General features: G+C 39.5%; 2 protein-coding genes across 5 annotated transcripts in view; one reads left to right on the top strand and one right to left on the bottom strand.

Moving 5' to 3' along the window:
* Positions 1-3,130: 3,130 nt before the first annotated feature.
* LOC124134187 (ubiquitin-like protein 7) lies at positions 3,131-22,696 on the top strand. 2 transcript variants are annotated; one of them, XM_046498900.2, is made up of 10 exons: positions 3,131-3,290; positions 5,871-5,984; positions 6,934-7,016; positions 10,079-10,163; positions 10,832-10,889; positions 13,902-13,999; positions 14,763-14,815; positions 16,247-16,330; positions 18,711-18,818; positions 21,787-22,696. In XM_046498900.2, the coding sequence occupies exons 1-10, from the start codon at positions 3,149-3,151 to the stop codon at positions 21,910-21,912; spliced, it is 951 nt and encodes a 316-aa protein (XP_046354856.1). In that variant the 5' UTR covers positions 3,131-3,148; the 3' UTR covers positions 21,913-22,696. The 2 variants fall into 2 exon arrangements, with proteins under 2 accessions (XP_046354856.1, XP_046354857.1); XM_046498901.2 differs by lacking the exon at positions 16,247-16,330.
* The window catches only part of LOC124134186 (alpha-2-macroglobulin-like), an 82,099-nt gene continuing 79,833 nt past the window's right edge, over positions 22,063-24,328 (bottom strand). For all 3 annotated transcript variants that reach the window (XM_046498898.2, XM_046498897.2, XM_046498899.2), the window contains one exon: positions 22,063-23,643. In XM_046498898.2, the coding sequence (XP_046354854.2) occupies positions 23,465-23,643 (179 nt within the window). In that variant the 3' untranslated portion in view covers positions 22,063-23,464. The remainder of the gene's footprint in view (positions 23,644-24,328) is intronic.

Raw genomic sequence — 24,328 nt, 5'->3', positions numbered from 1 at the left:
TAACAAAAAGCTCCCATAATGAAAACGTAGAAGCAATGTTCTCACTTTTCATTCCTCAGTGAGGCTTTCACAATAGTTCCACAATTACAAACCAGAAAGCAATGTTCTGACTTTTCCTTACTCAGTGAGGCTTTCACAATATTTTCCACAATTACAAACCAGAAAGCAATGTTCTCACTTTTCCTTACTCAGTGAGGCTTTCACAATAGTTTCCACAGTAATAATCCAGAAAGCAATGTTCTCATTTTTCCTTACTCAGTGAGGCTTTCACAATAGTTTCCACAGTAATAATCCAGAAAGCAATGTTCTCACTTTTCATTCCTCAGTGAGGCTTTCACAATAGTTTCCACAGTAATAATCCAGAAAGCAATGTTCTCACTTTTCATTCCTCAGTGAGGCTTTCACAATAGTTCCACAATTACAAACCAGAAAGCAATGTTCTCACTTTTCCGTACTCAGTGAGGCTTTCACAACAGTTTCCACAGTAATAATCCAGAAAGCAATGTTCTCACTTTTCCTTACTCAGTGAGGCTTTCACAACAGTTTCCACAGTAATAATCCAGAAAGCAATATCCTCACTGTTCATACCTCAGTGAGGCTTTCACAATAGTTTCCACAGTAATAATCCAGAAAGCAATGTTCTCACTTTTCATACCTCAGTGAGGCTTTCACAATAGTTTCCACAGTAATATTCCAGAAAGCAATGTTCTCACTTTTCATTCCTCAGTGAGGCTTTCACAACAGTTTCCACAGTAATAATCCAGAAAGCAATGTTCTCACTTTTCATACCTGAGTGAGGCTTTCACAACAGTTTCCACAGTAATAATCCAGAAAGCAATGTTCTCACTTTTCATACCTCAGTGAGGCTTTCACAATAGTTTCCACAGTAATAATCCAGAAAGCAATGTTCTCACTTTTCATACCTCAGTGAGGCTTTCACAATAGTTTCCATAGTAATATTCCAGAAAGCAATATCCTCACTTTTCATACCTCAGTGAGGCTTTCACAATAGTTTCCACAGTAATATTCCAGAAAGCAATATCCTCACTTTTCATACCTCAGTGAGGCTTTCACAATATTTTCCAGAGTTATAATCCAGAAAGCAATATCCTCACTTTTCATACCTCAGTGAGGCTTTCACAATAGTTTCCATAGTAATAATCCAGAAAGCAATATCCTCACTTTTCATACCTGAGTGAGGCTTTCACAATAGTTTCCACAGTAATAATCCAGAAAGCAATATCCTCACTTTTCATACCTCAGTGAGGCTTTCACAATAGTTTCCACAGTAATATTCCAGAAAGCAATATCCTCACTTTTCATACCTCAGTGAGGCTTTCACAATATTTTCCAGAGTTATAATCCAGAAAGCAATGTTTTCCCTTTTTATTCCTCAGTGAGGCTTTCACAACAGTTTCCACAGTAATAATCCAGAAAGCAATGTTCTCACTTTTCATACCTCAGTGAGGCTTTCACAATAGTTTCCACAGTAATAATCCAGAAAGCAATGTTCTCACTTTTCATACCTCAGTGAGGCTTTCACAATAGTTTCCACAGTAATAATCCAGAAAGCAATATTCTCACTTTTCATTCCTCGGTGAGGCTTTCACAGTAGTTTCCAGAGTTATAATCCAGAAAGCAATATTCTCACTTTTCATTCCTCGGTGAGGCTTTCACAGTAGTGTCCAGAGTTATAATCCAGAAAGCAATGTTCATTATAGTGCCACTGTTAAAGCCTGGAGACACTGTTCTCACTTCATCTTCCTAAGTGATGCTTTCACGATAATTCCATACTGAAAACTTAGAAACAATGTTCTCACTTCCATTCCTTAGTGATGCCTGCACCATAGTTCCCACAACTGAAACCTGTAAGCAATGTTCTCCCTTGATTTGCCTCAGTTTCGCATCAAAACCTCAGTTTGGTTTAGTTCCTCGCACCTATTCCACATGTTATCCAAATAAAACAGAGAAAAGAAAGCATTCCTCTTGTTGTTCATATTATAAACGACACGCCGGGTATATGCCTCAGGATCACACCGGTAACAAACAATGGTCCATGTGCAAAAGTTTATTTTGGAGCAACAATCCAGGTGAGCATATCTGTGTGTATCGTGACCCTCCTGACATAGGCTCCTCGCAACTTGTGGTTCGAATCCAGGCAGTCTTTGTTTACCACCATCAAGTCAAATGCTGATTGTCCGGGTAGTCCAAATTCCCCTGTAATACAGACTCTCGTGCCGTCAAACTGACTGATGCGCGCGTCTGTACATGTGAAAGCTGTTTTCCATTTGCCAGTCCCCGCGTTTCGATATTGCTCAGACACTCTGAAAACTCCTTTCTCCTTTTTCTTTGGGCGAATTATTATTCTGGGTGTTCTGGAGGAGAATTCGGTTACTTCCTTTGGAGCAGTGGGATGGGGTGACGATAGAAGATGTCCAAGTACTATAATTCCGTTCTTTTCTTTCAAGAACATATTGAACCATCCTGGTGACTTGATTATTTCATCATTTGAGAAACTTTCAAGTTCCTTCTTTAGTTTCTTCACATACTTGTCATGGTTTTTTAACCATTTACCTTCAAGCAATTTCAAACTATCCTCCCTCTTCTTTAGCAAAGCAGCAAATTGAGATTCTTCGTCTTGCTCTTCTTTAAGAACTTTGCGAAGTCGCTCCAGAACTGTCCCCTTCAATGTTTCCTCGTCTTGTTTCTTATCTTTGTGTTTGTGTAGTTCTGGGAATCGAAGAGGAGGAAATGTTTTGCAGTTTTCAATTAATCCAGGCGTGCAGACCTTAACTTTATACATGTCATGTCCCACATCGGAGCCATCGGGAGGGGTAGAGTTCCAGTCGTATTGCTCATTGTGTCTCTTGTACCGAAGACGCCTTGTCCGATATTCGCTTTTTGATTTCTTTGTCGAAACAAATTGTTTTAAATTGTTGCTTTCAGTTTGACCCATATTTGGGGATCTGCTACATGTTTCCCTATCCCTATCTATAGTATCATTGTGAGCGCGCTCTATTCACGCTGTCAGTCATTGAAAGCTGCTACCACGTGGAGTTGCTAAACAACAACAAATCCCAGCATGCATTGTACAATGAAACGTTCCAACCAATTATATTCCATAGTACATGTGACGTCACATCTAAACATGGCGTACATCAATGTCCGTGATCGAACCGACTCAGGAAAAACTGGTAGATTTCGTCTGCAAGACGTGAATATTGAAGGTTCAGTCACTAATCTTTTACAAGAAATAGCCAAGAAGATCGAAGCCTCAAAAGATGACATCGGTATTTTTGTTATTGAACTAATAGAAGTCGAATTACAAATTATGTATCGCAATTTCGTGATGCCACGAAATTAGGTAACACACTTTTGTAGGCTGAAGATTCTAGTACATTCATCACTAAATGCCATGTTTGTTGATGTATTGAGGTGATCTTATGAATTACGTTTGACTAATGTGAACCATACATGACCCTCCATGCGAAGTGATGACTTAGCATTACGCCTATGCCACAAGCAAATATAATCCCGTGATGGGATGTTTCGTTTAAAAACAAATTCGCTGAATCAGAGCAGGCGAGCCCCATTGAAGCCCTTCGAAGCTTTCTGAAACAGATGAAAAATAATGTATTTTACTGAATGGCCTGTGTTGGATGTGCCGCTATATCAATATGTTTACCACTATTTTCATTTATGAGATAAGGATAGAGGTGTGGGGGTAACCTGCCCTAACACATCCACCACATAACTAGCCTAACCCAAGGATCGTAATATGTATAATGTATATTGGCCAGCGACCAGTTATCGCCATTTGTTTCATGTTATTTCTGAAATATACCGTGTTTTAAATGTAATTTACCATAGACTTTCAATGCTTTTGTGAAACTATGAGCAATTGTGCCTATTTCTGTCTGTGGAAAAAGTGTGAATAGATTTCTTGTTATTACGCCACAAGAGGGAATCAGAATAGTGGAAATAGAGCTTTCCTGTAGACTTATTGTACCTCATAGCCGTCTTAACAGTGCTCCGCTTCAGTTATACATATTACATTTTTTATCACTGGTATTGCACTGAATTATATTATTCATTAAAATTAATGTTTTATTTCAGCAATATGCTTAAGCAGTATGTTTCTAATATTCCTAACAAAAGTCAGGTTTGTTCATCATTTTCGGATGAATATTTCTTCTGTTGAAAATGAGCAAAAGTAAAACATGATGCGATCACATGAGCCATATATAACAGGGTGTTGGAGATAATCATGATAATTGGTCCTCAGTGATAACTGTATGCTAGCCATGCTAGCCAGTACATAATATATATATATATCTTTTATGATACTATTGGGTGGCATAAAGATTCTGTAATCGAAAAGGCAGGGGTAGTAGGTTGGCCGCTAAGAACTCTGGGTAGGAGAGAGTACCTTTCCATTTGCTCATTGCTGTGACTTGAGCAGTTTGTTGTAGCCTGCTGTCGCTGTAGTGACAGTGTGTGTATGCAACCAACCAGGAGGTAGAATTTAGACAACAGGAAACACATTTTTTTACAGAAAGGGTGTCTACACATTCTGATGTCAATTTCATCCTTCCATCATGTCTTTCTTTCTTGATGAAATGATTGATCTCGTCTCGTATTCCTGACTGAACATCTCTCATTTAGCATGTTTTACACTCATTCGATAATAATGTAGACATCATGGTTGAATCTAGGTCACACAGCCTTAGAAATTTGTGAAAATAAACCTTAATTTGTTTGTATCTGATCCAGCTTGGGATGAGACAAATATTTTTCACAATGTTTACATTTTCTGTCAGTTTTATTCAGTTCCAATTTGTAGCAAAATTGAAGCATTGAGATCTGGGTCAGAATAGTATTGCCCTCAAATGCTACTAGTCAATGAGACCTACTATCACTGAATTTGTTCTTATCCTCAACACAGTAGTATAGTAGTCTCGTTCCAACAGACAATTGAACATTTTGAATGTAAAACACATGTAGTCCTACCACCTGAGATAGTTATTTTAATTATATTTCATTATTCGATTGTAAAATTGTACACCATCTTTGCCTGAGGAAAGGAACTATTCCCTTAAAGCAACTTTTAGTTTTCTTACTAGAATTCTGATACTGTTTTATTTGACATTTACCATATTTATTGTAGCATTTTGAAAATTTTGTATTGTTTGTTGTTGTTTTTATACCACAGTCTGCAAATTTACGCCTATATAATGAGACCATATAAATAATGGTATCTGTTCCAGGCAAACCACTTGACCAGTTATTGTTATTATGAGAAATGTTCATCAGGATATGGTCACTTAGCAGGGTTAGACAAGTTAGAAATTAGTTTATTTTCAATATTCTGCAAAAACGATATACAGCAAAGTTGCCATGTATTTATTGGCAACTAATGGTCGTCAACAAGAAAATATCACTAGTCCTGCGTAAATTTACTAGTCTTGGACAAGCAGACTTACCGTTTGTGAATTTCAAACCGTGCTGGTACATGAAATTTACCAAACCATCAATTTGTAAACTACCCGGTCCAATTTGTAAACAGCAGTGTTGTACTGGGGACCTATTCTAACCTGGGTCCCTATGTGTATGTTATGTTATTAAAATAAAATATAATACTTGACAACATGACTAAAACACAATAATCATGATAAATAATAAATTAAATGTATCAATTTTCAATCAAAGATTTACACCAAATTTGTTGGTACATGTGAGTGATACTACTGCTGTTAGCGGGGTTAGTCAAGAAATGAAGTTGTGGGAAAGTAGTTCTTGTGGAGTAGAAGTATTTGAATCATAATGGTCACTAGAGATAACAAACAATATCTCTATGGATTTCTTTTCAGAATTGATATACTCTGGTCAGCGACTACTAGAAAGCAGACCACTCACTGCTTATGGTTTGAGACCCGGCTCAACTGTCTATGTGTTACAGAAGAGGATAAGAGATGAACCAGCAGGTAGTGTACAAAACACAGCTTTAGGAATCAGACCAGCAACAGTCACTAGTTGCTAGAGGTGCACCGGTGCAGTGTGAGTTTTCATGCTCCGATACGATACACAATATATTTTTTTCTGTATCAATACATGATAACACACATGCTTAAATACATCGTTAAATGAATCCCCACCATTTTTGTCAGTCAAAAATTGCAAAATGTGTTGTAACAAAATTCACTACTACAAAGAGCCACAATGAACAAGTGTCTGCAGCTATCTTTTCCTGTTGAACCTGCTCTGAAATATTTATATTCAAGACGTTTCAACACGATTTGAAGTAAATATGCATATCGCGATACATATCATATTGTGCTCTTGACCTTGCTGTATCATTTCAACCCAACTAGTTGCATAGTTAAGTGTATTCCTCTCTGCACGAAGATCTGACAAACCCCCTATAGGAGTACATAGTGGTGTTGAACAAACCTCACCCATGATCATTGTATTAATACAATTGCCTGTGTAAAGATAATTAACATGTAGGCAAACTACCATAACCACTGTTCATTTCACATGTCTGTTCACTTGAAAGGTACCTTAACTGTGGGACAGATTGCTTCATGTGTTAGATCGGAATATGGCCCAGAGATAAAACAACCATTCTTGAGTCAAGGTTATTTAATTGGTTATATATTCGATAAGACATGTATGTGTGCACACAGCAGCATTCTCAACCAGACTAAGGTCCAACGGTCATTCCCCAAGCAACCTACCTCTCTTACGTCACATATACTATCACATAGAGAGCATTACCTTATAAGTTAAACTGGTAACACCGAATGCGATCATTCACTGGCTGCAGCCTTCTTGAATGGAGTCTCGCTCTCGCAACATAAACGTTTAACATTTAACCCATGTAAAGCCTATGATGATGATAATGACTGAATCCCACTTCCTTGTCTGTTGCAGCTGCTGCGAGTCACACCCCAAGCAAAGCTGAGATTATTGCTGCTCTACAGAGTGACCTCCTCAACCCAGCTTACAAGAGCATTGTGAGACATTGCCTTTCTGTTGGGTAGTTGTAGAACATGTAGCTGTTCCAAGAGCATTGTGAGACATTGCCTTTCTGTTGGGTAGTTGTAGAACATGTAGCTGTTACAAGAGCATTGTGAGACATTGCCTTTCTGTTGGGTAGTTGTAGAACATGTAGCTGTTACAAGAGCATTGTGAGACATTGCCTTTCTGTTGGGTAGTTGTAGAACATGTAGCTGTTCCAAGAGCATTGTGAGACATTGCCTTTCTGTTGGGTAGTTGTAGAACATGTAGCTGTTACAAGAGCATTGTGAGACATTGCCTTTCTGTTGGGTAGTTGTAGAACATGTAGCTGTTACAAGAGCATTGTGAGACATTCACTTTCTGCTAGGTTGTTGTTCGTAGAGTGTTATGCCGCATTCACTTCCTGCTGGGTTGTCATTCCAAAAGCGTTGTGCAACATTCACTTTCTGGTGGGTTGTTGTTCCAAGAGCATTGTGCGATGTTCACTTCTGCTGGCTTGTACAACTTGTAGAATCAGTAGCCTGATGTGATTCATTCATGGGCTGAACAAGGTATTACGGTCGAGATACTAAGTAAACTTTATATAAATGTTGCATTTTGCAATGTATTCTCAATTTTGGTTAACAATAGGTTAATTGTAATTTGTGTCATGTAGAAAAAAGTGAAAGTCTAATGTCAGTGACTCATGAAAATTGGTTATATGGAAACGAGAGGTAAAAAGTCTTATCATTACGAATGTACCCACATCATAGCTGACATGTCTATTTCCATATTGGTACTCCATGAACACATACACAAACTGGATATATCGGTTCTTTTTTAAGCATTATAGAACAATTAATTCATAACCATGTATAGATGTAGAGGGGAATGTCCTCGTGACCCACAGTTCCTTTAAAATAGTGGACCCGAAGCCCATTATTTTTAAGGAATAGAGAGTTACGGGGATATTACCCTACTTAAAACGCATCCCTACTTTTACTCTTTGACAAGATATTCTCTTGTGGAAAACATTAGAAAAATAAACCAGAACTGTTTGTAGTCTCTATTTATACTACATGAGACACCCTTGCATGATGCACGAGGAAAACGTTCTCTGCCGCTGTTGCACGTGCACCAAGCTCCGTCGCGAGCTGATATGGACAATACATGGTACACGGTTCTTCATAATTTTGTGTGGTCCTAAACCAGTATTTTATCAATCGCTTGCACATTGTAAATACATGCTGACAGGGATTATTGGAAACATGGAGCCCCAAACAAGGATATATATATATTTATTTATTTATTTATTTATTTTCTCGTCAAGGGTTTATCTAACATAACATTATATCCATATGTATATTATTTTTGAGCTTTTAAGCATTATGCAAAAAAATATGGAATACATATATTAAATAGATACTTTCAGGCCATACCCTCATGTGTCACTGAAGCTGAGGTCTTAAATTACACACATCCCTAAATCAAACAATGTGGGTTCGAACCCCTGCTGGCAACAGACGTTTTCCGATAAAATTTGAAATTATTCACTTGTCAAATTATTTATAAATTTGTTCTGTCAATTTCAAAATGCAAAATTAATTGAAATGTTGTTTCAAGATAATGTATAACTGACAAACATCTCTCCATTCCTGAAAAATAATGGAGCGTTTAAACTAGTGTGTTGACAACATTGTTGATCTCTGTGTGTTCTTGATGTTTACTGTACTGAAGCATGGTAAGAATAAGTAGATTTTTGACATGTTATGTTTTGTATGTTCAAGTTTGATTTTCTCACAATATATTCACAATTAATACAAACACACCAGAATCTATACATGCACGTGTGAGATAGGATAAGTGTAGAAATGTTTAGTAGAAAGAGTATATGTATATATTTATCACACACGATATACCCACCTGAGCATGCCCGCATCTTGGTTCCTGATAGCTCTACAAAAGAGAAAGAGTTGGCAGAGATACACACAGGGTAGCAGGGTACTCACCTACATAGGGCTTGTTATACTCACTTTTGTATGTTAATGTCATTTTCAGTTAGTTAATTCATAATAGTACATGTCTGTTAAAATATGGTCTCAGTGGATGTAAGTGATGAGGTGATTGACCTCCTATTTATGAGTATAAATGTTCATCTTATAACTCCAATAGATTTTGATATTAAATCTATACCCATACGATTGGGTCGTAAAAGCTTACTGTGCACGGAGCATGTAATTGACACAGTCACTGGTCAGTAACCACAGGGATGCTGGAGTGTGTTCGGGTAAAGTGTTTGGTTTAGAAGCTGGAAGCATGGTTCAAGCTTGTTTCCGCATAGGATCGAAGAAGAAAGAAGATATGTACAATTTAAACTAAAATTTCCAATATTTTCATATAAACTATACAAATGCTATAAGAGACAACATTTTATTTGAATTGATATGTGGGATTAAGCCAGTCCTGTTTTGGAATTAGATGAGTCATTATGACTTAAGTCACAGTCAGAGATTTACATGAACTCAAATATATTTGCCCAGTTTGTGTTTTTGTAGGTGAATGTATACAGAGATTTACATGAACTCAAATATATTTGCCCAGTTTGTGTTTTTGTAGGTGAATGTATACAGAGATTTACATGAACTCAAATATATTTGCCCAGTTTGTGTTTTTGTAGGTGAATGTATACAGAGATTTACATGAGCTCAAATATGTTTGCCCAGTTTGTGTTTTGCAGGTGAATGTATATAGTACACTATTGAACACTAATTTTTCAAAATCTAAAATATAATACTTATGTTGGCATGAACACTAATTTGAAAATTGCCTTGAAACATTCCAGTTTGACTAACTTTGCAAGTAAGTTCATTTTGTATGTGAATTGAAGTCAGGCCATGCCGACTGTGAAGTTAGTTGTCAATCAGGTATATTTGTCGAAATTAGGCATGAAAGTAAGGTTCCTTGACATTTATACCTTATGTTGAAAGTTGAACATTTAGGAGTCCCGGGCTATTTACTATAAGAGCTGACCTCAAGGACTTCGGAACTCCACAGTTTCAATCTCTGGTATTGTTGGCAGGTGGAGAAGATGCTGACAGATCCAGACACCATCGAGAACATCATTGCAGCCACGCCCGGTCTTGACAGCGACCCTGTGGCTATCTGTGAGTCACTTGAGCTTTTCCTCTCTCTAAGATAACAGGGTTACTCACCTGTCGTGTGTAAATGTCATTTTCAGTTGGTTAATTTAAAGTTGAACATGTCTGTTAAAATGTGATCTCAGTGGATGTAAGTGAGGAGGTTGTGCACACCATTATGGAGCCTCTATTTATGAGGACAGATATTCTGCTTATAACCCCATTAAATTTTGATATAAAATCTAGTATCAACACAAGTCAATAAAAGTTAAAAACTGATGCTTGTCAAAATATCAGAGGAGATATTGCTACAATGAAATTGCATCACAATGCTTGGTTAACATTAGGGATGGGTATTGGAAGTTTAAAGTGTATCACAATATTTTGTGATGCACAAGGCCGTATTGCGATATGTACCGTATCACAATATATTATATTAACAACCTGAAAAGGTAGGGAGAATGATTTTAGATTATAAATAGAATCTCACCCTTGTGTCTTTTGATGTCCAATATATCAGTTAAAGTTCAAGGCTTTCCAAGGAATTTTAAACTTTTATTCGCTCATGTTGATATTTGATATCAAAAGAGATTCTCTATTTTTCTAAAAACGTATTTGCACATCCTCACATTAGTGAATATAGGTGTCTCCTGTGCCTTGATACTTTGCTTTATTTAGCTCATCCTGTTCTTCAGCAATGCTGCAAGATCCAGATCTCCTCACTATCCTAGCGCATCCACAGAACATTTCAAAGTAAGTACCCATTTCACTGCTAAATCACTTCAATATGAGTCTCAAAGGTTATACTATAGTGCTTCCCTGAGTCATGGGTGGTCCAATTGTCTAAGGCACCTCAGTTTGCTGAACAAATTGACTTTGTTTCTCAGGCCAGAAACCTATAATCGTTGGTTCGAATCCCAGTGATTTATGTTTTCATGTTAGTCAGCATCACACCCATGCTCGTTGGTTTCTGTGTATGGTAGCTGTCTCACTCACTCACTCACTCACTCACTCACTCACTCTAATTCATTTGTTACCATTACTGCTGATTTAGAAATTATATAACCTGCCCATAGAAAAAGTGAGTGAATTAGTATGGTTTTATGCTGCCTTTAGCCCGATTCTGGCAATATCTCTGGAAAAGGGTTTCACACATTGTACCCATGAGGGGAATCAAACCCAGGTGTAAAATTTGTGATACCTGAACCTTCAGTCATAGGGGTAAGCAGTGTGATCGCTTTTTACACAGTAAAACATAACACCACCATGGTGTGTATTGTAAAATTACTCAGTTAGATGAAGGTTTTGTATTTATTCAAAATGCACCAAATAATGAAATTGGAAACAAGTATTTAATTGAGGGCAAGGGAAAGTAAGCGCTATTTGGTTTCCCTTCTGCACTTGTCCCCTACTCCAGTCTTCAACCAGGGCTGTGGTATGTTGCCTTTTTACCCCTACCACCAGTCTTCAACCAGGGCTGTGATATGTTGCCTTTTCACCCAACCCACCAGTCTCCAATCAGGGCTGTGGTATGTTGCCTTTTTACCCCTACCACCAGTCTCCAACCAGGGCTGTGGTATGTTGCCTTTATACCCCACCCACCAGTCTCCAATCAGGGCTGTAGTATGTTGCCTTGATACCCCACCCACCAGTCTCCAACCAGGGCTGTGGTATGTTGCCTTTATACCCCGCCCACCAGTCTCCAACCAGGGCTGTGGTATGTTGCCTTTATACCCCACCCACCAGTCTCCAACCAGGGCTGTGGTATGTTGCCTTTATACCCCACCCACCAGTCTCCAACCAGGGCTGTGGTATGTTGCCTTTTCACCCCACCCGTCAGTGTGGTATGTTGCCTTTTTACCCCTACCACCAGTCTCCAACCAAGGCTGTGATATGTTGCCTTTTCACCCCACCCACCAGTGTGGTATGTTGCCTTTTTACCCCTACCACCAGTCTCCAACCAAGGCTGTGATATGTTGCCTTTTCACCCCACCCACCAGTGTGGTATGTTGCCTTTTTACCCCTACCACCAGTCTCCAACCAAGGCTGTAGTATGTTGCCTTTTTACCCCACCCACCAGTCTCCAATCAGGGCTGTGGTATGTTGCCTTTATACCCCACCCACCAGTCTCCAACCAGGGCTGTGGTATGTTGCCTTTATACCCCGCCCACCAGTCTCCAACCAGGGCTGTGGTATGTTGCCTTTATACCCAACCCACCAGTCTCCAATCAGGGCTGTGGTATGTTGCCTTTTTACCCCTACCACCAGTCTCCAACCAGGGCTGTGGTATGTTGCCTTTATACCCCACCCACCAGTCTCCAATCAGGGCTGTAGTATGTTGCCTTTATACCCCACCCACCAGTCTCCAACCAGGGCTGTGGTATGTTGCCTTTTTACCCCTACCACCAGTCTCCAACCAAGGCTGTGATATGTTGCCTTTTCACCCCACCCACCAGTGTGGTATGTTGCCTTTTTACCCCTACCACCAGTCTCCAACCAAGGCTGTGATATGTTGCCTTTTCACCCCACCCACCAGTGTGGTATGTTGCCTTTTTACCCCTACCACCAGTCTCCAACCAGGGCTGTAGTATGTTGCCTTTTTACCCCACCCACCAGTCTCCAATCAGGGCTGTGGTATGTTGCCTTTATACCCCACCCACCAGTCTCCAACCAGGGCTGTGGTATGTTGCCTTTATACCCCGCCCACCAGTCTCCAACCAGGGCTGTGATATGTTGCCTTTTACCCCTACCACCAGTCTTCAACCAGGGCTGTGGTATGTTGCCTTTTTACCCCTACCACCAGTCTCCAACCAAGGCTGTGATATGTTGCCTTTTCACCCCACCCACCAGTGTGGTATGTTGCCTTTTTACCCCTATCACCAGTCTCCAACCAAGGCTGTGATATGTTGCCTTTTCACCCCACCCGTCAGTGTGGTATGTTGCCTTTTTACCCCTACCACCAGTCTCCAACCAGGGCTGTAGTATGTTGCCTTTTTACCCCACCCACCAGTCTCCAATCAGGGCTGTGGTATGTTGCCTTTATACCCCACCCACCAGTCTCCAACCAGGGCTGTGGTATGTTGCCTTTATACCCCGCCCACCAGTCTCCAATCAGGGCTGTGGTATGTTGCCTTTATACCCCACCCACCAGTCTCCAACCAGGGCTGTGGTATGTTGCCTTTTTACCCCTACCACCAGTCTTCAACCAGGGCTGTGATATGTTGCCTTTTCACCCAACCCACCAGTCTCCAATCAGGGCTGTGGTATGTTGCCTTTTTACCCCTACCACCAGTCTCCAACCAGGGCTGTGGTATGTTGCCTTTATACCCCGCCCACCAGTCTCCAATCAGGGCTGTGGTATGTTGCCTTTATACCCCACCCACCAGTCTCCAACCAGGGCTGTGGTATGTTGCCTTTATACCCCGCCCACCAGTCTCCAACCAGAGCTGTAGTATTTTACCTTTTTACCCCACCCACCAGTCTCCAACCAGGGCCGTGGTATGTTGCCTTTATACCCCACCCACCAGTCTCCAACCAGGGCTGTAGTATGTTGCCTTTATACCCCACCCACCAGTCTCCAACCAGGGCTGTGGTATGTTGCCTTTATACCCCGCCCACCAGTCTCCAACCAGAGCTGTAGTATTTTACCTTTTTACCCCGCCCACCAGTCTCCAACCAGGGATGTAGTATTTTACCTTTATACCCCGCCCACCAGTCTCCAACCAGGGCTGTGGTATGTTGCCTCATGACCCATATCATTTGTAGGTTGCTGGAGAAACATCCATCATTCGGCAATGCCGCCATCACAATAGCAGCAGCTGTCAATGAGGAGGGCTCCAAGGACGCTGCCCGAGTCTCTACAGGTTAGCATACTGTCCCCAGCATGTACAAGCAGGCTACAGCTGCTTTTTTCCCCAATTAGTCAGTCAATTTAAGATTTACATGCATCATCCGTCCCATTATATTCATGTGATCTTGGTATATTTACAAATCAACAGTTGTCATCGTGTGGTGTACAGGACATTCCACTTGCCAGATCAATGCATGTATCATAAACAATGTAATTTGAACAGCATATGTATACACTGAAATCAAGATCTGGAGTTGCCTGGGTTCCTGTCTCCCACAGTGAGGAGGCAGTGACTGATATCTTGAAGCTGTGATTGGATGACACTAAGCATAACATTCATTGGTCTTGTGTATCGAAAGAAAACAAACAGCAGATCATGTGATATTTAGCTCAATGTCTTTGAAACTATAAGGCCCATGGAGCTGAAGCTTTGTTTTTAATAATCCCAGCTGTGGTGTCTCTGAAAAAAGAATTCCAATCCCATTTGAATTGTTTTGTTATGAGTCGGCCATATCATTGTAAAATTTGATTTGCAGTAAGTGTGTGTTGTGCAGGGTAACATAAAATACAGGTTTTTTCATATTTTGATTCATTGTTTTGGGTACCCCTGTTTTACTGCATATTCAACATCTCTAAAAACATTCAGAAAAACTCCCTTTTTCCCCCCCGATTCACATCAAGTATTGATTTGACAGCTGCTTAGTGGGAATGGTTCGGGGTCTGTTGTCGATTGATGATTTTTGGCACTGTTACTATGGTTACATGTCATCTTGTAGGGACATACTCTCTGGACCAGATGTCAGATGAAGAGGAGGATGCGGGCCCACCGGTGAGTACCCAATGGCCCAAAAGGTCATCAAGTTACATCTCTATCTTCAGTTGGCCTGTGTACCGGTATTATGTCTACATTCGCCACCATAGCTTCGTCACGGAAGTGACGTCACTATCTCAATCTCTCTTATCACCATCTTAGCACAGGATGTCTCTCGCTCTAAGCAAGAAATCAACGAGCAATCAAAGCAGCTCTTGGCAGCTCAAAGCTTGGCGTTAATCCACTTCGTGAAAATCATCATCTTGTAAGTGCAAGCTATCAGTATATTTACTTATATCAGAAGAGTGTTCAGACTGTCATTCAAATAGGTCTCACTACAAGCTATGGTGATGAGTCCAAGGTATTTGTCCTCATAGAATGAAGACCTAATGCACTGGATAATGAGGGATGATCGATGTCCTGTTGTTTGTCCTTCCTTCCCAAAAGGGGTTTGCCTTGTTTATCACATGAGAGGGCATGGGTGGCAGAATTACAGATATGCAGGGAATATTCATGAAGTCGCCAGTACATGTCGGTTAAAATTCCCAAATTAGAATAATAATAATCCCATGTCATGTAAATATTTGAATGCAATGTTATAACACAATGTTGAAATACCCTAAAATAAAGAAAATAAGATCTTAAAAGAAATGTCCCAATTTTGAACAAAATAATAATTTTTCCCAATTTGCCTGCCGAGAGCACTGCAACTTGGTGTGAAGAGTTACATCCCTTGGTGTAGGCAAGTTGTTGGTTAAATTGGCATTCACACTGACCAAGGGCAGATACAGCATTTTTCAAAAGGTGGCATCCGGAACCCCTGGACCACCCCTCTGGATCTGCCTATGCTGACCATAGGTCTGTCAGTACCCATGCTTGTCTGAGACCTGCATCTCAGTGGGCTTTCCTCCCACATCAATGGATAACATCTTTATTGTTTTTGTCAATATTCCAGGGTAACTCGGTGTCCCTCCCTTAAGGGAAGCCTGAAATAGGGGGAACATGTGAACATAGCAGCTAGTGGAGCCCTGCTGCCCCACTTTATAATTATTGTCATTATTTAAATAGAAGCGACAATGCTACTCTCTAGAATAAACACGGCAACGGGTCATAAATCACAATAAGAAGTTGTTATACAGAAGCGTGTCCTCCTGTTTGAATGTCTAACATGGAAATCGAACCGAAACATGTTTACAAGATCGTGCCCTGGTCAAACTGCAATGCTGTTTAAAGAGACATTACACCCCAATTAACATATAACATTCAAACGAATCCTCTGTATTTTATGTGACATGAATTGACTGCTTTTACTGAAACGAAGTGGTATCTTCGGTTAGTTGACTCTAAAGATGGTTGATAAGACTAAGAAACATTTTCTGCTAAAAGGGATAAGCGTTTGATGGGCAGTGTGCTTCTGTACTGAGTGTGAGCTTGTTGATCTGTTGTCAGTCTGGCACGGTGGGTGGAGGTCAGGGCATCACAGCATCACAGCTGGCAGCTGCACTTCAAGCCGCACAAGGCTCGAGTCCAAGGGTAAGCCCAGCTGGAACTCTCGTTGACAGATTGTATCTTAGGATTTAATAACTTTCTCTTTACAATGTACAAGGAACGAAATTATTCAAATTTATTTATTGCTATCTTTTTTTGTTTACTGAGAATGGTACTGTTCTGTTTAATTACGCTGTTGATGTCAATAACAGCACAGGCACAGCAACAATTTTACAAGAACCAACAGCATTTTCCACTTCATCCAACTGATTAAGAAGGTCTCATGTATTCTAGTGATCACGCAAGCTACCTCCAAAATTACATGCTTGATCGTACAAGCCTGCCCCTCCGTTCACACTCAAGCAGGCAATCCTCTGTTCACGGTCATGGTTGGCTGCACACCTTCTTGGCAAAGCTAACCTATTCCCAACCCTTTTTAAGCCCTAGACATTCTCCTTTCCACAATAAGCAATGAACATTTGTACACTGTACTTTCCTTTGTATGAGTGGGATTCAAGGATTAATATATAATCCTCTCTCTTTCTAAAACTGAAATGTGACAAAGGCCATTTACATCACACATTGAGTTCTCTATTCAGTGAGAAAACAGTGTGCTAAAGATACTATTTCTTCAATTGTGTTCCTTGTTTACGTGTCATTTCATATTTTTTTGGGGAGACTTTCCTGTATATAAAAAATTGCTAGTACTTACTTAGTACATACTTTGTGGTATCCTGATCACAATCTGCCGATATGTCCGACTCTGACAGTGACAAAAGTTGTTGAGTTATGGAATGTGCATGTTTCTCAGAAGATGATTTGGTGATAGTGGAAACAGTACAAGTGAACCCCTGCCTGGAGGACAATAGTGACGAAAATAATCAGGATTATCTCCCTCTTGGACAGATAGATTATATAGTGATTGCAAAACACAGATTGGTTCGTTTCAATCATTTGTATAGTATATTTTTCTCAAAATCACAATATACTGTTGCAGTCTTGATATTGCTCTACAAAGATGAAGCAACATGTCATAGACTGTGAGTCCGTGTCACTTATCACATAGCTGAGTGTTTTATGATACCTGGACTGACTGCTGGCATACATTATGCTATAATCTACTGCAGTTACATGTTGGTGAGAGATGAGTGACTGTAGGGGAGACAAATATCGTTCTGGTTTATTAGCAGTAATTGGTTATACAGACTGTCTTAATGTCTATCTTTATAACGGCATGGATTGAGTTGAGGAGGGGTAGGGGTTGAACATGTGGCCCTAATATTTAAAAGGAAAATATCTTCCAATGTTGAAGCTATATAGTTCACCTTACATCAATGTTACTTGACACGGACCCACTAGCCATACTGTTGACACGCATGGAATCCGTACCGGTATTATATATACAAACACAGGTTTCCCCACAACTAATAAACAATCATGTATATTCTGTACCTGGCTGGTGGTAATGTCCAATCAGCTTGCAGGCCTAGCTTGTCGTTCTATTTAAGCAACGCCCCCTTTTAAGATTATTTTGGGTTTCAACTACAGACCTCAAAATACATACTTTTAATTAGGTGCAGAAGCACTAAGTTAACGTTTTCACACTTTTTTCATCAGCCATCATATACTGTGCATCAATGATTACTGGCTGCATAATGATGCATAAAAATCTATTACTGATTTTCCAGTGTTACAAGTCGATTCCCAAATTGAAACAATATGTTAACCAAGAAATCTGTATGAAAAACCGTAGAATAAAACCATCCAACAAATGGTATGCAGTCAACAAATGTATTACATAATTAACTAGGTTTACAAAACATTCAATGGCAGAATGAGATACAAAATATGATGGCAGTAGTGATATCAAAAAGATCACTGGTAATAATATTCACCTATCCGCAACAATGGTCAAACTTCCAAGGTAGGCCAAGGCTTCGAATCCAGGGTGATAAGTGATCTTCACACGAAAGCTGGTCTTGATGTAATGTCACATGAAATATGAGATGAAATGTGAGAAAAGACAGGGACGCGCCTTCTCCACTTATATGGTCTAACCAGCTTTCCATCACTTTTCACACACTGCTTGACCAGTTCAGTGTCACCAGAACATCACGGAATAGTTCACGTTCCCATAATGCTTGACATCCATCCAAACTATTCCAGAAATTTACAGATAATTTGAGCATCTGAATATAACTACTTCCTCACCACTGCTAACATTATATAGTGCTTCTTTCCTGACAATGAATCATTGTCCAAATACAATGCAATGAACTTCTACTGAATCTGAACATTAACAATGTAATACAGTGACAATCATTGTTAACAGTAAATGACACTGCCATATAACACATGATTCTTGCAATTTATGATGCAGATCCTTATCTATGTAATGTACCAAGTATGTGTTTCATTTTACCAGTCTGGTGGCGCGTCTACATCCAGTGCTAATCCAAGCGGTGGACCTCCCATCATCTCTTCCGACTTCTTCCAGCAGGCGATGCTGCAGGCTCAAAATGCTGCCACAGAGGTGAGTGATGCTGCTATGGTCATAGGTAAATCCAGAGGTTGGGGGGGGACCGGGGGTCTGGACTCCTCTCTCTCTCTCCCCTCCCCTTTGACCTTCAGGTACCCCGTTTTTACTATGGAGCTGAAACTTTGTTTGAATGATCCCAGCTATGTTGTCTGTACAAATTTCTCTCAGTTCCATGACAATGCCATTTTTATCCCCCCGACATATAATGACGGGGGGATATAGCCATCAGTATGTCAGTCCGTCCGTCCGTCCTACCGTCTGTCTGTCTGTCCGTCTGTCCGTCTGTAATCATTGTTTGTCCGGAGCATATTTCCTAAACCGTACAACCTAGCTGCACAAAACTTTGTACACTTACCAATCAGGCTCAGTAGTAGTGCCTTTTGCTATTTAGAGATTTTTAGAATTTTTTATTTTTGTCGTTTCCATGGAAATATAATGAACTTAGGAAATTTGAGGGTAGTGCTCTTGTCTGGAGCATATTTCCTAAACCGTAGAACCTAGCTTCTCAAAAGTTTTGACACCTATCAAGCAGGTTATGTAGTGGTGCCTTTGCTATTAACAGATTTTTTCTTTTTTTTTCTTTTTTCAATTTAAATTGAAATTTGATGAACTTAGGGTAATGTCCTCGTCTGGAGCATATCTTCTGAACCATGCGACAGAGATTCATCAAACTTTATGCACATGTCAATCATGTTCACTAGTAGTGCAGTTTGTTATTTATAGATTTTAATCTTTTTAATTTGTAGCCCCTGACATATTATTCTAAGGTGTACTATTTACTGATATCATATACTATATATGATGTGAGCTACATAATCTAGTACATTCTCTTTATGCCTTTGTGTCATGAGGCTACTACAGAGCTATTCATATGCGAATCTGCGAAGTTATTGTTATTACAATAAGATCATCAGAAAGTGAGCTACATGAACCAATATTTAATAACCTTCATTATATTTCTGGTTTTGGCATCAAGGAAAAAGATTTCCTTGCCAATCTAAATACATTTGAAGGTACACACACTTTACCGACATACCACACCGGGGGGATATGTCATCTTCGGATGACTCTTGTTCAATGTTAGATATCGCCTCTGAAACTACACGGCCTGTGAAGCTGAAACGTTGCATAAATGATCTCAGCTATTGTGTCTCTAAAAAGTGCCCTCAGAATACCAATCCAATTTTGGCTAATAATTGGTCATCTTTTTTTCAAAATGTATTGAAATGTGGTATTGGTGTAGTTAGTAGTGGGGTGGGGCACGGGTGGCCCAGTAGTCCAAGGCGCCGCAATTCGCTGTGCAGAGTTGTGTCCCTTGGGCACGCCAGAAACCTATGATTGTGGGTTCGAATCCCGGTTCAGCCCGATTATGTTTCTAGGTTTGTCAGCACCATACCCGTGCTCGTGGGTTTCACTGAAGTGGTAAACATCTCAGACCTGCATCAATCACTTCAGGCCTTACTCCAACATTAAGCTGACACGCCGTGATATAACTGGAATACTGTTAAAAGTTGCATTAAACCCAACTCACTCACTCACTACTAGTGGGGCCTATCACATCTGTTCCATTTTTAATGATAATGTTAATTATGACCTTGATTCAACCATAATAGTTGGCGCAACCAAAGTGTACATGATGAACATGGTCAATAAAAATTAATGCAGGTGCAAATTGGAAAGCCATCTCTGTGACCCCAACGCACACTAGGCTGCCACCAAGCTGCATCTGATCGTCTGCATACATTTGGGGATCAATGGCAAAAAGTAGGTTTCACGTGTGGTTGCCATGGAAACCAAATTTGACTTAAAATGAAATGTTTCAAGCAATATTAGGAGGTTAGTAGGATGGTCCATGCAAAGTTTCACCATCTTACACATGTTGGTTTTGGAGAAAAGGTTCAACATGTGTTCAAGAAGGCCCAAAGAGACGACAGATGGGTCAGCATTTTGGACAATTTGACTAGTGTGTCAGTTACCCTAATGAAGCTGAAACTTGGCATGCAGGTTACTTCTTATGAAGAAATTTTATCTTGTTCAAGTCATTGTGAATTTATTGGAATTCTTTTGATTTTAACATCTAAAAAGACATCAAATTTTACAAAAAGTTTAGAATGTGCACAGGGTTTAAACTTTTGTGTGACTGAAATGACCGAGAATAGATCAAAGATTGCTCAAGGCATCACAGTTAGCACTCAATATCATTGTCATAAACGATGCTGTGAAGATACTTGTTCTTTTCTTTTTCCCAGATTCTTTTTACACCATTTTTGTTTAACTCACCATAGATGTTTGTATGGTGTGGGGTAAAATGTCTTCACCAGTCAGGTGAAGTACTCAGCCTTTAATATTTATATGTTTTAAATGCAAATTCGGGGTTCGAATTCTCGTTAGAGATGCTTTTATGAATCCACTGGTCAGGCTCAGTGACTTGGTTGATTGGGTCATCTTACCAAGACAGTATGGTTTACTCATTTGATGAATAGAACCATGAAGATCCTGGGTAGAATAGGTCTTCAGCAACCCATGCTTGTCGTAAAAGGCGACTATGATTGTCGTAGAAGGAGACTCACAGGATTGGGTGGTCAGGCTTGCTGACTTGGTTGATGCATGTCATTGTATCCCAATTGCATGGATCGATGCTCATGATGTCACTCACTGGATTGTCTGGTCCAGAGTTGATTATTTACAGACCGCCGTGATATATCTGGAATACATTAAACATCACACAAAAGCAAACTGGACTGCAAAGTGCAGAGTTGCATCCCTTAGTTTGTGTTTAAGTGTAAGGTTAGCCTTGATCAGCTGTTGGTATTTATCTAAATGGTACTCAATCAACAAAGCTGCTCATCATGAGGTAAAGGTTCAATAGTATTTTCCGACTTCTTGCAAGTCATAAGTTTCTGTCTCACAGACAAGTGTATGAACACGGACTAATGCGGTATGTATGTTGTTTTGTTGCCAGGCCCAGATGCAGCAACTGCGGGACATGGGCATCACTGACGACAACCTGGCCCGCAGAGCCCTGGATGCCACAGGCGGAGACATCCAGGCTGCCTTGGAACTCATTTTTGCAGATCAGAATACATGACGATGACAGCCAACCATGGACATATTGAATTGTTGACGAAACATAAATTTGTGAATATCTTGTCATAACAGAATTCCTCGAACTTATCACAGTGTTTGACTGTAGGAATTATCTTGAATCAAGGCACCAACAAGACCAACAACACAAGAGTGGAATAATATTTGTTTATTTCATGTATGGAGACACTGAAGGTAATACATGTAAAACAACCAGGTGTGTTTGGTATTATCTTTGTATCAAACCTGATCACTGCTGTCCACCACATTGCCAGGTACGAGAAGAAACATCTCTCAGTCAGCACAGTATCTTCCGTGTTTCGAAGAGAAACAAATCATCCTTTAAATATAGTTATTGATATTTTTTCAGATGATGCTCTGGTTCACCAAGTTAACTCATTCACTCAGAGATTCTAGTCATTCAACCAGTGATCAGCTTTGATAAATGTAGCTCTTTTTCATAAAGTCAATATGAGTCCTATTTTCATTAATTTGAATGACAGGTACACATAGTGTTGACATTAGGTTACCATGGTTACATCTCTCCAAACTGTCAAAACTTTTCAAATTCAAATTTAAGCTCGACCAACATAGTGCAACGAAATAATAGAAAAGTACAAATAACTCGATGTATGCAAGGTGAACAATGCAAGGACTGCACCATTATATGTTGTGTACTAATAATATATTATATACATACGTCATAATCACATAACTATATTTTTACTATGAATATAAGATACATGTAATACCAAACAACGATAACAATTCAACTACTGGCCACTAAACTAGAGTCAAAAAGATCAAACAGTCTATGTACAAGGAGGTGGTAGATGAAATGGAATGGTATTTTGGAATAAGAGTATGAATGTAAATTCAAATTAAAACACAAACTGTAATTTCTGTCATATCAACAATGACTTCTCATCACCAAATCTACAATTTATGTGAATATTAATAATATTTGATGATAATAAGTATTTCAACAATGCCCTAAAATTCAAATATGGCAGGATTACATTTTCATAAGATCTTTTATGCTGGCAAAGGAAAAGCTGTTATCTATTTGCTGAAGCAGATCAGACAGATATCAAAATTACTAAATTGATGTAAGTTAAACGATATAATGTTTTCTTGCTTTGAAGATCCATGGAACTAAAGATCACTTTGTGAATGATGAAGTTTTCTGATTTCAATGATCACCTAAGATATCACACAAGAAACTGCACACAATACATTCCAGTCTTACAATATAGGAAAATAAGAACATGATCTGTTTTTGTTTATTAAGACAGAACGTCTGAATTCTTAACTTTTGCGATTTACCTGTTCAAATGCTATAAATGTCTGTTTGCTGTTAGACATTGTCCAGATTCAGGATTGGGTTAAAGATGATGGTGACTTAGTTCTTAAACCATCCCTTCACTACCCAAAGAAGATGCACAGCATCAATGCACACTGGTGATAATCTTCAATAGATAGCAGCTGACTTACAAAGCGGACATCCCGGACATTCAACCAACAATGTTATGTATAAAGCAGGGATGATTTAGTTTCTACGATCTGCGATTGCAACTTCGGGCCTTCTTCCGGGTCTCTTTCTCCAGTTTCCGGTTCCGGTCCAGGTTAATAATAATGGTACTGGAGCCCAGGTGAATCACGTGACCAACACTCCCTGGATCGACACTCTGCACCAATGACTGCTCCCGGTTGGACAGAATCAACAGACGGCGCACTGGAGAAAATAAGTCGACAGTTATAACAGGCTTTGCAGAAAGACTGATATGCCATGTGTTTTGTGGCAAGTGTTTGTATGAAAGATGACATCACTCAGTGTAGGTTTTTAGTTGTCTAGTAGAATGATGACAAAAAAACACTTTGTTGGTGCAAACATCAAGATTGACCATAGAACCCAGTAGCGTGCAGTGAACGTGAATATATATTGTTTGGTGAAATTCAGTTCATATTTTATATAGATTTAATCAAGATTACATGCATACACCAAGTTAAGTACGAGTTCATTATTGGCTTAATGGGATAGGCCGCTAGTTCCAGTTTGGTGAGATATATGATGGCACAGTTCTAGTTCTCTGTGGCATGTTAGTATAGACGTACGCATATTGTACTTACAAAATATGACTATATTCAAGAAACTGGAGATAGAGATTTCAAGCAAGAAGAACATTACTTTTGACAAGTATTTGTAAGTAACTTCTGTTTATGAGTGTTATGATATAGGATTATGAGCCCCCTACAAAATCGCATTGTAGTTGTATTGGTATTAATGTATGCCAACACGAAAGTTTGTGAATCTATTTTGTTTCATGTTTACACAGTATAGCAATTTTATGGTACTTTATTTACTTTAATCATGATATTATCAACAAAGGTTTGAAAACAAACAGATGAGGTCTTTCCCT

Source organism: Haliotis rufescens, unplaced genomic scaffold (genome assembly GCF_023055435.1).
Source record: "Haliotis rufescens isolate VD_foot unplaced genomic scaffold, xgHalRufe1.0.p SCAF_1, whole genome shotgun sequence".
NCBI classification, from domain to species: Eukaryota; Metazoa; Mollusca; class Gastropoda; order Lepetellida; family Haliotidae; genus Haliotis; species Haliotis rufescens.
Note: the sequence above shows the minus strand (reverse complement) of the source record. Positions and strands in the feature narration are given on the sequence as shown.

Bases quoted from the DNA above. Each gene is read 5' to 3' on its own strand.
- LOC124134187 (XM_046498900.2), top strand. From the start codon at position 3,149: ATGGCGTACATCAATGTCCGTGATCGAACCGACTCAGGAAAAACTGGT. The intron at 10,890-13,901 runs GTAAGTACCCAT...TATCATTTGTAG, and splicing joins CATCCACAGAACATTTCAAA to GTTGCTGGAGAAACATCCAT. The intron at 14,000-14,762 runs GTTAGCATACTG...GTCATCTTGTAG, and splicing joins CGCTGCCCGAGTCTCTACAG to GGACATACTCTCTGGACCAG.